The sequence below is a fragment of the Arachis ipaensis genome, chromosome B01 (genome assembly GCF_000816755.2).
Source record: "Arachis ipaensis cultivar K30076 chromosome B01, Araip1.1, whole genome shotgun sequence".
In the NCBI taxonomy this organism is placed as follows: Eukaryota; Viridiplantae; Streptophyta; class Magnoliopsida; order Fabales; family Fabaceae; genus Arachis; species Arachis ipaensis.
Window position 1 is genome coordinate 11,672,900 of NC_029785.2, and position 13,878 is coordinate 11,686,777.

The following is a 13,878-nucleotide window of genomic DNA, read 5'->3' on the forward strand; positions in this document are numbered from 1 at the left end:
ATGTATCCTCGAGCTACCTTTAACAAACTTCAGTTATTCTTGATCTTTTCCTTTCAGTTTTGTGATTGGAATTTCCATTGCTTTTAGTATCCCCTCTTTGCACTTTTTTTATTTTTTTATTTTTTTTGGCTATTTCATATGCATGGATATAGAAATTTTCAATGGATTCTTGCGAGTCAGTGACAATGATCACGGAGGCAATATCAACTATATAAGTGCGACAAGAAAGGGAGCTTAAGGAGAAGGTGAAGAGAGATAAGACTAGTGGAGAATGAGATGATAATGAAGCAAACATAATAGAGGTTGTTCTTGTTCAGCTGGTCGGATCTCTTCTGTGTAACTCGTCCACCTTGGAATAACTTTAGATTTTTCTGGTTCGATGAGTTATACCTTGGCTTGGTAGACGAAAAACACGAAGCGCGGATATCTGTAAAGGCCACTTATACTAAAGTCAATTTTTGGCGTTTTCTTAAAAATGATTCAAATAGCAATATAAAACATACCCCTTTTTTGTAGTCATATCACCTTTATAACTTATATGTATTATGAAATTATAGTCGTCGATGAAAATTGAGTTTCAATTTGGCCCCTAAAGTTGTACTCGAGTCCCAAAGTAATTCTCGAACTTTATAGTTATTCAATTTTGAACTTGCACTTCGAAATTCATAGTAGTCCCTAAACTATTTTCCGTCAATGAGACGTGATTGGAAAGCTAACTTGGACTTACTCTTACCACGCTGATGTGGCGGATACATTTTTTTGTCATTTTAATCCCCAAAATCCTTTTAAAAACCCTAATCCTCAGATTAGCTGCACCTTTTTAGAAGAATCAGTGGAAAAACTTCCAGCACTAACCCAGCGACAGGTTTGCAACGTGCATAAATCCTTTCTGAGCAGTTCTAGATACGGTCTACCTTCGTACTATGTCAAAGGCTGTTTCCGAGGGACATGTTCACAATCCATTTTTAGACTTGTTGCTCCCTACGCTCGTCGAACTTAAAATTCTTAAGTCTCGGATGCACGGATGGGATAGGGGACGGGGTGGGTGTCTTTGCCAGCTGAGTCAATCCAAGAGAAAAGTTGGGTCGCATTGGATTGGCGTGGCAATATGAACTCTTCGGCATCACAGTTTGGATGGATTCCATGCTAATAGGCTTTGTGTACCGACCTCGCTCAATATTTGCCACAGTACTTCACTTTCTGGGCACCGTAAAGATAACATGCCAGTGCGTCGAATGCAATTGATGTTAGATAAAAGAAACACTTATGCTTTTAAAGAAACTAGAATCATAACATGCAAATAGACACAGATAATAAATTTTGTCACAAACAACTTGCCTTTCAAAATCATATCTTGTAAGTTGCACAATGCCGTTGATGGAGTAATTGGATCAAGATCTTCAGGGTTGATGTTTTTTGAAGAGTTTTTTCCTAATTGAGATTGACTTCGGCATCCCGTAGGTTCTGATATTGTGGGTTCCCCATGTATTGAAACAGTTGGCGCATTCTCTTAACAATTGGCTCATTGTCCTCGTTATCAGAGTCGAAAGCTACTGTAAGTGTCACCATGTGCTGTGAGGCAGCTTCTTCTGTAGATGATTTTGTGTTCCTTTGACAATGCGCACCTTTCTCCTCATATCTTTCATGCTTTCCAATGTTGTAAATATCCAAGGGGCACAAAACAGAAACAACCAATATATTCAATAATGTAGATAAAATAAAGCAGAAGAAGATGAATCTAAATAAAAAATTATCCATTATAATGCAAAAATGAACATCCAATTGACACTGTCCAAATAACATCTAGCTATATCATAAAAATGAACTACGATATAAAGAATGGAACTTATACACGCAATAAAATGTACTCACCTTAGGGGCCACTGTCTGTCTTTTCCGGTTGTTATGTGCGTCCATGTCTTGAGGGTGGTTTTGTTGTGGTCTTGCGAGGCTGCCCTTTCGTGGATTCCTCCTTGCTCTCTCTAGCGATGGTGCTTCGCTGTTCGGATACATCCAGAAAATAACCATGCAATTGTTCACATAAGAATACCAAAATTGTAACCATATAAAATATCTAATGCACACCGAAACACAACCACTTTTACAATTAGGAAAAATTACACCAAACTATTAAATATTCTACTCACTTCAACTCGCATCATTCTCTTACTTGAAAGATAACCAATGAAACTTACTCAAATTCAAATAGGTACTTACTATGGGAGGCATTGAAGTTTTTTGTACTCTCTTTGAGTGTGCTTCTTTAGAATGTGGTTTTGTTGGCGTCTTACGTGCTCGGTCCTTAAGTTCTTTACCTTTTTCTGCTTTGTTTGCAATGCATATCTGATTTTTAAAGATCCAATGTATCAGATAGTAATCCTCCAAATTAGATATGAAAAAAAATTCCAAGTTATAAAAATTATATTATTCTTGTGAAAGCAAGGTATCATAGTACAGCATAAATAAGAACTCGTTTAAATTAGTACCTCGGAAAGAACAACATTAGTTGCCTTCTTCTTGAGTTCAGCAGTAGTCCATGCAGTGATCTATGGCTCCGGTTCTTGAAAGTCATCGAGCGGACCATGTTTCAGTCGATGGAAGTACAATACCTAGAGAGAAGGAGGTAACAATTTATGGTTTGCAACATGAATGGTATGCTGCATCTATTAATAATTTAATAATATAACATACCAAGAGGACGAACATGCAACCCTCGCATGTTTGGTGCTTTTTAACTTTATATTTTTAAATTGCCTTTTCCAATCACTTGAAAGTCTTCAATGGCCAATTGAATCTACTTGGATCCGAGACATCCAGAATCGAGGGTATGTGCCACGGTGAGATTGTTTGTTGGGCATAGGAACATCTTTAAGACCACTAAAATGAAATGTCGTCAGAAATCCATCCTGTTTGCTTCAGTTTCCATAGAGCAGCTGTAGTCGACATCGCGCAGTTCGGTGGTCATTCTTATGTGGAAATGTCCTATGACAGCCACATGGGCACCATTCTTTTTGTTGAACTCGGAAAAAGTCATCGCCTACTTTATTGAAACATCTAAATACTTACAATTATCGGTAGGATAGAAACATCGAAATCGAACGACTAGGCACAACAAAAGCTACTTAATATGGAAGATAAACTCACCATCAGAAGAAATACCTAAAATCCGCCCAATCAACTTGGCGTTAATGCAAATGTTGCTGACATATACTTTCAATGTGCTTGTTCGGATGTCGTAGGCCTTTGCTAGCTGAACCATGATATCCTGCTTCACAGGCCAGTGTAGGATTCGCTTCAGAAATCTGAATCTTATAGCTTCTATTTCTACTCGCTATGCTTCACCATTGTTTTTTTTTCCAAGTGGTTGATTGATAAAACCCAATTTTGTGGTTTATCTTGTGTTGAATTTAGGGGGATTTTATCAACTTATCTAACATTTATTTAATGAAATAGCATGTTTTGTGAAATTCTCCTAATTTGTGCTTAAGAGTTGAAAACATATTTTTTAGGCCTTAAAATAGCTAAATCTAATTCACTTTAATTCCATTCGATGCCTTGATATGTTTGTTGAGTGATTTCAGGCTTATAAGGCAAGGATTGGATGGAAAAAGTGAAGAGAAAAGCATGCAAAGTGGAGAATTCATGAGGAAATGAGCATTTGTAGAATTCATGGCCACGCGCACGCGTCATCCACGCGTACGCGTGAGGAGGAAATTTGCCAGCGACGCGCGCGCGTCGTTCACGCGCACGCGTGACGTTCGTTACGTGACCTCATTAAAGGCAACACGCTGGGAGCGATTTCTGAGCCATCCAGGCCCAATCTAACTCATTTCTAAAGCTATTTGATGCAGAATTCAAGATGGGTCAAGGAGGAGCAATTAGTGTAGCTTAGGATCATGCTTTAGGTAGTTTCTAGAGAGAGAAGCTCCCTCTTCTCTCTAGAATTAGGTTAGAATTAGGGTAATCTCTCTTAGATCTAGGTTTTAATTCTTGTTTTTATCTAGTTTTCTTTACAATTTCTTGTTCCTACATCCTTATTCTCTTAATTTTACTTGTTAATTCCCCTTTTATGTTCTTTTCATGTTCATACACTATTGTTGGATTTGGATTTTCTTCAATGCAATTTTATGTTTTCATGTTATTGATGTTTAATTGAGTTGTTATTGTTATTTTCTCGCATTGGGTAGTAGTAGATTTTATTATTCTTTCAATTTTATCATGCTTTTCTTTTATGCGTTCCAAGTGTTTGACAAAATATTTGGTTGGGCTTTAGAGTAGTTTTTGAGCATTCTTGGCTTGGAAAGAGAAATTGGACAATCTTGAGTCATTAATACCCAATTTAGATTGGTGATCTAGAGTTGTTAGTTAATATTGTTTCCATTGATGCTAATATTTTGCTAATTCAATTAGTAAGTTGATTAGGACTTTTGGATTGAGATTAACTAGTCCTATTTGACTTTCTCTTAATATGAAGATAACATTGTACCTTCTTTCGATGTTGGAGATGACGAAATAGGATTAGCTCTTGTTAATTATTGTATGATGATTAATGACTAGGATAGAAAGTCTTGATTCTCAATCCTTTCCATGAATGCCTCTTGTTAGTAATTGTTATCTTTAGTTGTTTGTTTTAATTTCTTGTCATTTAAATTTCTTGCACTTTTATCAACCCAAACCCTTGAACCTCATAACCAATAATTAGGCACTCGATTGTAATTCTTAGGAAGAACGACCCGGGACTAATACTCTCGGTTATTTTTATTGGGTTGGACTTGTGACAACCAAAAATTAAACTTTGATTTAGTGTTATCTGTCGGTTTGGAACTATACTTGCAACGAAGTTATCTCTCTTATTGAGAAGAAATTCTAAGCCGACGGTAACACTCTTTTCAAATTTTTGGCGCCGTTGCCGGGGAATCGCAATGTGTGCTTGCTATTAGTTATTGTTCATATGTAAATAATGTGAATAGTTTGATTTTTGCTTGCTTGCTAGTCTTAGGACTTGTTTTCTTTGTTTCTTATTAGCTTTTGTTGTTGTTTTCCCTTTTCCACTATGAATTCTTACCCTTTTAGCTATGAGTTTGGTTCAAACTATGTTGCAGAAAATGGAAACTTCAATGGAGATTTGCATCAAGGATTTGAAAATCAAAGATGGGAGGAGCCTCATTCATACGGACAACCTTCTTGGCAACACCCTTCTCCGGTTTCTTATGGGTACAATCCAACTCCTAATGCTTACCAACTTAATGGATATGATGTAGTGACCCTCATTGTGGTTGTCAATCACAATCACCACACACATATGACCCCTTCCCTTAACATAGCCCTCAACCACCATACTCACAAGCCTCCTACCGCCATTCACCTCCATATGATCCTAATCCATACCTACCATACTAACCGCCTTACGAGCCATATGAACCACACTTAAAGCCACCGCCATTCCAACACTAATACTCCCAAGAATTACCATCTCCATATACACCACCTCAATACTCTCACCAATATGAGCCACCTTCCAACTATGACACTCTTCCTCCAAACAATGAACCCTCTCTTCCACCACCACCTTCATTGGACGAATCTCTCCAACCCCTAATGCAAGAACAATAAGAACTTCTAACTCGTTGCCAAAAGCAAGGGAAAGTCGTGGCTAACTTAACTGAAGTGATGAGCCAGTTGGCATCATTGTGCTCAACTATCCAAGACACCCTTATTATTAAATGTGGAGGATTAATTAAGGAGCACAATGAGAAGGAGAATTTAGAGTTTCAAGGTGAAGAAAAAGAGTTGAAGCAAGAATTGCAAGAAGAGGAGGAAGTAGAGATAATTGAACTGGAAGAAGTGGTTGAATATTTAGGAGATGTTGAATGCAAAGAGGAATCCCAAGTTGAAGAATCTTCTTTCATAGAGTTTGAAATTGATGTTGAGGAGGCTAGTGCACAACCTCCAAGGTATATTGTGAATGAAGAATTGGAAGAAATAAGACAAGCAACAAACCCTCCCATTTATGATGATTCTGTATCAACATATGATCCTTTTGAGCTTGATGAATCCTTCCCCATTGAATTTGAAGTTGATGTTGAAGTAGATTTCACTCAATCTCCAAGATACGATTTGAGTGATAGGAAAGAGCTAGAAGAAATTGGTGAGGAATAATGTGAACCTTAAGAAGCTTGGAAAGAGGTAGAGCTTGAAACATCTTGTCAAGTGGTGGAAGCCTTTAGAAGAGGATGGATGGTGCGGTATTTACAACCACACTTACTTACCGGCAAGTGCACCGGGTCGTACCAAGTAATACCTTACGTGAGTAAGGGTCGATCCCACGAGGATTGATGGACTAAGCAACAATAGTGTTTGATAGGCTTAGTTAGACAAACAAAAATTGGTGTTGAGATGCAATATAAAAGACATTAAACAATATCAAAAATATTGAAGAAAGGCAAGTAAATACTTTGGAAAAAATATGGAGAAGATAGTTAAGGTTTCAGAGTTATCTATTTTTCCGAATTAACTTTTCTTACTAACTAATTTAATTATGCAGGATTTAATTTATGGCAAACTGTATGGTAGCGTTTGGTGGAGAGACAGAGATAGAAAGACTAAGACTGAGAGACAGAGACTAAGAGACAGAGATTGAAATAAATTTCAGTATTTTGTTTGGTGCAAAGTGGGAGACAAAAATTAAAACACGAATAAAATTCTAATTTAATTTGTACAAATGATAAAATTGGAATTAATTAATTGAAATGAAAGTATTTTAGGTATAAAATGTTATTAAAATTTCAGTCTCTATCTCTAAAAATTTTAGTCCCCTGTGTCTCTACTTTTTGGAGGTACTGAAATACTGAAACTTTGGAGACAGAGACAAGAATTTTAGTACCAGTCTCTGAACCAACAAACATAATACTGAGTCTCAGTCTCTCAGTCTCTATCTCAGTACCTCAAAACAAACGCTACCTATGTGACTAGACCCTAATTCCTTAGACCTTCCTAGTCTCCTCTAAAATTCATTAACTGCCAATTCCTTGGTCAATTAATTCCAATTAGAGGGTGATAATCAATTTCTAGTTTATATGCCACAAAACTCTAATTATCCAAGAGGTAAAAGGATTATATGTCACGTATCCTATTAAATTCAGATAATTAAAATTTAGGAGAAATAGTTTTCAAGCTGTTGTTCAGGTAAAGAGTTTTTCAAAGTTTTACAAGAACTCAAATAGAAAGAGGGTCATACTTCCGTTCCACCCAAATTCATAAAATAAAGAGCGAAAACAATTCTTAAATTATAAATCCATACATAAATTAAAATAGTAAATGCAATAAAATTAATCATAGAAATAGACAGAGCTCCTAACCTTAACAGTGGAGGTTTAGTTGCTCATGGAAAAGAGAAAATAAGGATTCAGGTAAAAAGGTACAGCGTACCAATCTGATGGTATCAGATCCCTTTTTATAACTAATCCTAATAAATTTAAAATCTAATATTAAAAAATTAAACTTAAAATAATATATTTTTCTAATTTAAGATTTGAATTTAAATTTGAATTAATTAACAGATCTTCAGTTGATGGGTGGGGACCACTTGTTCTATCCATTCTGCAGCTTCTAATCTGTGTTTACTGGGCTGAAAATTGAGTTAAAACAGCCCAGAAATTGCCCCCAGCGTTTTTCTGCATTTTCTGCACGTGGCGCATGTGACGCGTCCACGTCGTCCATGCGTTCGCGTCATTTGTGCAGATTCCAGTCCACGCGATCGCGTCAGGCACGCGATCGTGTCATTGCGATTTCTTCCATTCCGTGCGGTCGCGTGAGCCATGCGTCCGCGTCGGTATTCGCTGGTCATCTCCTTGGCTTCTTCTCTTTCTCTGCAAAAACTCCATCAAATTCTGCCAAATGCTACCTAAAATAAACAGTATTGCACAAAACTCAAAATAGCATCCATAGTGGCTAAAATATAATTAATTCTTAATTAAACTCAACAAATTAGATGCAAATTCACTAGGAAAAGATAGACAAGATGCTCACGCATCAATGGACGGGAGTGGAATGTGCTTTATCAAGGTCATTGAAAACTTCTCTACCTAAGTCACCATCTATTCCTTCATTTGAGTGGGTAAAACTTATTACTCTTAGCTTTTTTTATCCCACTTGAATTTGGTTTGCTTTAAACAGATGACCAACTTAGGGCGCTTTGTGGAATGAAGCGTAAGAGAAGGATGTTTAGTCGTTGGCGTTGTAAATCTAGGTTCATTATGGTTGGAAGCTCAAAGTTTAGGAGCATGGATTGGTGTAGTTCTCAATTGATAGGATCTAGGAGGATGTTTGGGTGCTTATATGAGAATTCTATGTGCATATCACCCGGATGGAATTACCATGATCAACTTGAAGATAGGTGTGAAAACAACGTTTGGAATCCTGGATTACAAGACGCGGATCAATTTTGAGAGCTCCAATCTTGTGAAGAACATCACCAAGGTTTGGTGCACTTAGTTAGAAATTCTGACAACCAATGGAAGACCAAGCATTGGTGGAAGTTCAAGGATGAATTCAAGCACAAGCCACCTTAATGAGAGCTTTCCATAAGTCCAACTTAAGGACAATAAATAAAAGTGCTAGGTGGGAGGCACCCCACCATGGTAACATCTTTTCGCTTTTCTCTTTTGTAAATATTGGTAAATAAGTTAAATTTCATGTTTATTTTGGTTTGTTGAGTTTAGTTGGTAGTCTAGTATGTCAAATAAGGTTTGATGGTGTTTTGGTAGTTGTTTAGATGTTTGGAATGCTTGCTTTGGTGCTAGAACTTGAAAAATTTTGAAAAACAGAGCACCCAGCCACGCATACGTGTCACCCACGCGTACGCGTGAACCCAAGTTTCCAACCCATCCACGCGTACGCCTCGCCCACGCGTATGCGTGACCCCCAAAAATTTCCAGGTGCAGTACAAAAACCAGAGAGTTGTGCGCGTAGGGTGCGAGAATTGTGCGTCTAGCACAAATTCCTCCCACGCGTACGAGTGATCCACGCATATGCGTCACCCTCAATTTTGTGCCTTCCACGCCTGCGCGTCTTCGACGCATATGCGTCACACCCCAACTTTGCCATGCACGCGTACGCGTGACGCCCTGTTCTGTTTCACTCACTTCTTTTCTTCTCTTCTCTCCATTTCTTTTCTTCTTTTCCCTTCTCTTCTTCTCTTTCCTTCCTCCAATCATCATCCACCACGACCATGCACCATCTATCACCACCGTATTTAGTTAGCTAGCTAGTTAGCTACTTACTTAGTTAGTTTAATTTCTGTTTTTCTATTTTTCATGATAAGTGTTGGATTATTAATTTAGTTTGCTGTTTATTGCTACTTATTATTAACTTAATGCTATTTTAGTATAATTATTTTTTATATTCATTGTTGGATTTCTTTATTGAGGATACAATTGGTTACTTGGTTTTGAATTTTTCATGCTCAACATTTCTGCATACCAAGTACTTGTACATTGCCTTCAAAGCACTTTAAATCTTTTTAATTGCATGTTTGGCCACCATGTGATTTGATTTCATTATCCATTATTAGGCAATTACTTCTATTCAATGCATTTTTTGTTAGGTAATGCTGTTTATGATTGAGTTTTATTTAGATTATTTATTTCATGTATTGAGATTTTGGAATTGTGAAATTGGATCGTAAGCTTACATAATTGCATATTTTTTAGCTTTTCAAGCTTTGTGGACCATGCTTGCTATGTGATTGATTTTCACTTCTATCTTCCTTTTCCTAAATTCTATAGCACCCATGTCTTCCACTTCTATGTCAATTAGGTATTGCAAATAAAATTCAAAAGTGTGTCATTGATTGATGTGTAAGTTTCATATTCCATTTTGTTCATTAAAGTTACCTTGCACATCAATTTATGTCCATACCTCATCCAATTCACAATTATTTGATTTTTACTTGAGTACTTTTATGCTTCTCTATTGCTTGTTGTTTGCCTTAACCAACAAGTTTACTTTAAAGTATTTCAAGCGCACTAAAATGAGTGGAATACATACTCTTTTTGTGTAGTGGTGACACATTTGTTTGTATCAATGTCACACACTTATTACTTCGCTTCATTTTAGTAATTCTTACCTCATTCCAACAATATATGCTTCCTTGCTTTTGCATTTACTTGTCTTACTCACCTATTTTCTATCTTTCAGGATGATTTACCATAAGCGAAAATGGAAGCGGAAGAAAGAACACGCAGCAGCCGGTTGATCCACCAGCTGAAGGTGGCAATCCGTATAATCGCCGTACTCCCTTGCTCATCTTTGAATACACTAAGGACGGTGCAAACTTTTAAGTGTGGGGAGGTCGTCTGACCAATCGGTGTTTTTGGATGAAAAATTTCTAATCCTAACACTTTCGTATTTCATCTTTAGGTCATTAGAATTTTTAGTTGCATTTTCTTAGTTTGCATATAATAAGCTTAGTCAAAATAATGAAATCTTCCAAGAAAATTTTATCTATAGGGCAACCCCCAATTGATTTGAAAAAAAAAAATTTCATTGAACTTGCTTGAATTATATATTGTGGAGCATGTTTTTGAGCTAAGAACAGATGAGCATGTGAGTCTTGAGCCTAATTGTGTGTATTATTCTCTTTCTATGATTACAATCTTTGATTTGTTTGATTCTTTATGTCCATTATTCTGTGTATGAATGCATTTATATGATTGAGGCCTTCATTTCATTGAGCTCACTTACCCAAATGACCTTACCTTTTATCTGCCATTGTTAGCCAACTTTGAGCCTATGTTAATCCCCTTTTGTTCTTAATTTTAGTACATTACTAGCTTTAATGTGAAAAACAATAAATGTCCTTCATTTAGATCTTTGATTAGCTTAGACTAATGAGGGTGTTTATCATTCGATTGTGAAAAATTTGAAAACATTGGCAGAGGTAAAAGTGTATTTTGAGTTTTCATTGAAAATTGGGTATGTACTTATGCATTAAATGTTTAAACCATATGCATTGGTTCTTTTGTATATAATTCATCAAAAAGAAAAAAAAAAGAGAAAAACAAAAGAAAAAAAAAAGAAAATATAGAAAAAGAAAAAAATAAAAAAATAAAAAGCGATAAAAAGGGGACAAAATGCCCCAAAGTTAAAGTAATAATAACAGTGCATATATGTTGTGATAAAAAGAGAATGCATGAGTGTGTGAAAAAGTGAAGAATTGGTAGTTAGATTTGCTTTGAATTGTATAGGTTGTTGTTTAGGTTAGGTGAGAGCTTAAACTAGTCAAATATTCAAATTTCAAGCTCACTTAACCAAATACAATCCTACCTTGATCCTAGCCCTATTACAACCCATGGATAAGTTCTCATGATATTTGTATGCATGCATTTGAATAATTATTGATTGTTAGATGAAAAACAAATATTGAAAAACATGATTAGAGGAGAATTGAGTGAATTAACCATATACACTTGAGTTACTAGAGCAGAAACACATCCGGTGAGGATTCGATCTCTCAATTACATGTTTTCACCCATGATAATCTCTTATCTTGCAAGTTTATAATTCTTTTTAATAACTAAATTCAATTGTGGATTTGACTTGGTTGTTAATACTTTTAGCCCTCATGTTCATATTTGTTTTCTTGAAAATTGATTTATTTTGATCAAGTAGTTGCATGCATTTAGATAAATTACATTTAGATAGATTGCATCTAGATAGTTTGCATTGAATAAATGTTGATACCCTTTGTCTCTTTCTTGAGTTTAGCATGAGGACATGCTTAGTTTAAGTGTGGAGAGGTTTGATAAACCCCAATTTTGTGGTTTATCTTGTGTTGAATTTAGGAGATTTTATCAACTTATCTCACATTTATTCAATGAAATAACATGTTTTGTAAAATTCTCCTAATTTGTGCTTAAAAGTTAAAAACATGCTTTTTAAGCCTTAAAATAGCTAAATCTAATTCACTTTAATTCCATTCGATGCCTTGATATGTTTCTTGAGTGATTTCAGGCTTATAAGGCAAGGATTGGATGGAAAAAGTGAAGAGAAAAACATGCAAAGTGGAGAATTCACGAGGAAATGAACATTTGCAGGATTCATGGACACATGCACGCGTCATCTACGCGTACGCGTGAGAGAGAATTTTGTCAAAGCCACGCGCACGCGTCATCGACGTGCACGCATGACGTTCGTCACGTGACCTCATTAAAGGCAACACGCTGGGGGCGATTTATGAGCCATCCAGACCCAAATCCAACTCATTTATGAAGCTATTTGATGCAGAATTCAAAATGGGTCAAGGAGGAGCAATTAGTGTAGCTTAGGATCATGCTTTAGGTAGTTTCTAGAGAGAGAAGCTCCCTCTTCTCTCTAGAATTATGTTAGAATTAGGATAATCTCTCTTAGATCTAGGTTTTAATTCTTGTTTTCATCTAGTTTTCTTTACAATTTCTTGTTCCTACATCCTTGTTCTCTTAATTTTACTTGTTAATTTCCCTTTTATGTTCTTTTCATGTTCATACACTATTGTTGGATTTGGATTTTCTTTAATGCAATTTTATATTTTCATGTTATTGATGTTTAATTGAGTTGTTATTATTTTCTCGCATTGGGTAGTAGTAGATTTTATTATTCTTGCAATTTTACCATGCTTTTCTTTTATGCCTTCTAAGTGTTTGACAAAATACTTGGTTGGGCTTTAGAGTAGTTTATGAGCATTCTTCGCTTGAAAAGAGAAATTGGGCAATCTTGAGTCATTAATACTCAATTTAAATTAGTGATCTAAAGTTGTTAGTTAATATTGTTTTCATTGACGCTAATCTTTTACTAATTCAATTAGTAAGTTGATTAGGACTTTTGGATTGAGATTAACTAGCCCTATTTGACTTTCTCTCAATGTGAAGATAATATTGTACATTCTTCCGATGTTTGAGATGACGAAATAGGATTAGCTCTTGTTAATTATTGTATGATGATTAATGACTAGGATAAAAAGCCTTGATTCTCAATCCTTTCCATGAATGCCTCTTGTTAGTAATTGTTATCTTTAGTTGTTTGTTTTAATTTCTTGTCATTTAAATTTCTTGCACTTTTATCAACCCAACCCCTTGAACCTCATAACCAATAATTAGGCACTCGATTGTAATTCCTAGGGAGAACGACTTGGGACTAATACTCTCGATTATTTTTATTGGGTTGGACTTGTGACAACCAAAAATTAAACTTTGATTGAGTGTTATCTGTCGGTTTAGAACTATACTTGCAATGAAGTTATCTCTCTTATTGAGAAGAAATTCTAAGCCGTCGGTAACGCTCCTTTCATTGATCATACCATTCATGTAACGAGGTGAACAACGTGTCTCTACTAGTTTCTGTCAACAAAGAAAGTAGCCGTAAGAAGCAAATACAATCATGTTAAAGTATAATCCAATAACAATGAACTGCGTATTACCCTTTTTATCATCTGGCAAAACTTTTCACTGGCACAAATCAGGTGGGTTTATAATATGGAAAAAAAGGATAATACGCAGTTCACTGTTATTGGCTTCTATTTCAACATGATTATATTTGCTGCTTACGGCTACTTCCTTTGTTGAAAGCAACTAGTAGAGACACGTTGTTCACCTTGTTACATGAACGATATGATCAACCACTTGGAAAAAAAACAATGGTGAAGCAAAGCGGGTAGAAATAGAAGCTATAGGATTCGAATTTCTAAAGTGAATCCAACATTGGCCTATGAAGCAAGATATCATGGTTCAGCTAGCAAGGTCCTACGACGTCCGAACAAGCACATTGAAAGTATATGTCGGCAACATTTGCATTAACGCCGAGTTGATTGGGCGAGTTTTAGGCATTCCTTCTGATGGCGAGTTT

At 36.0% G+C, this 13,878-nt stretch overlaps 1 protein-coding gene across 2 annotated transcripts; it reads right to left on the minus strand.

Annotated features, from left to right (window-relative positions):
- LOC107625112 lies at positions 617-3,470 on the minus strand. Of its 2 annotated transcripts, XM_021117458.1 has the most exons (6): positions 3,145-3,470; positions 2,692-3,037; positions 2,487-2,609; positions 2,218-2,343; positions 1,873-1,999; positions 617-1,647 (listed from the first exon to the last, which is right to left on the minus strand). In XM_021117458.1, the coding sequence occupies exons 3-6, from the start codon at positions 2,582-2,584 to the stop codon at positions 1,432-1,434; spliced, it is 567 nt and encodes a 188-aa protein (XP_020973117.1). In that variant the 5' UTR covers positions 2,585-2,609; positions 2,692-3,037; positions 3,145-3,470; the 3' UTR covers positions 617-1,431. The 2 variants fall into 2 exon arrangements, with proteins under 2 accessions (XP_020973117.1, XP_020973115.1); XM_021117456.1 differs by having other exon boundaries at positions 2,692-3,470.

What these genes read in the sequence shown, in the direction of transcription:
- LOC107625112 (XM_021117458.1), bottom strand. Translation starts at nt 2,584, where the DNA reads ATGGTCCGCTCGATGACTTTCAAGAACCGGAGCCATAGATCACTGCAT. An exon ending in AAACTTCAATGCCTCCCATA is followed by an intron (nt 2,000 to 2,217) that starts GTAAGTACCTAT and finishes GTATCCGAACAG; the next exon opens with CGAAGCACCATCGCTAGAGA. An exon ending in GACAGACAGTGGCCCCTAAG is followed by an intron (nt 1,648 to 1,872) that starts GTGAGTACATTT and finishes AACATTGGAAAG; the next exon opens with CATGAAAGATATGAGGAGAA.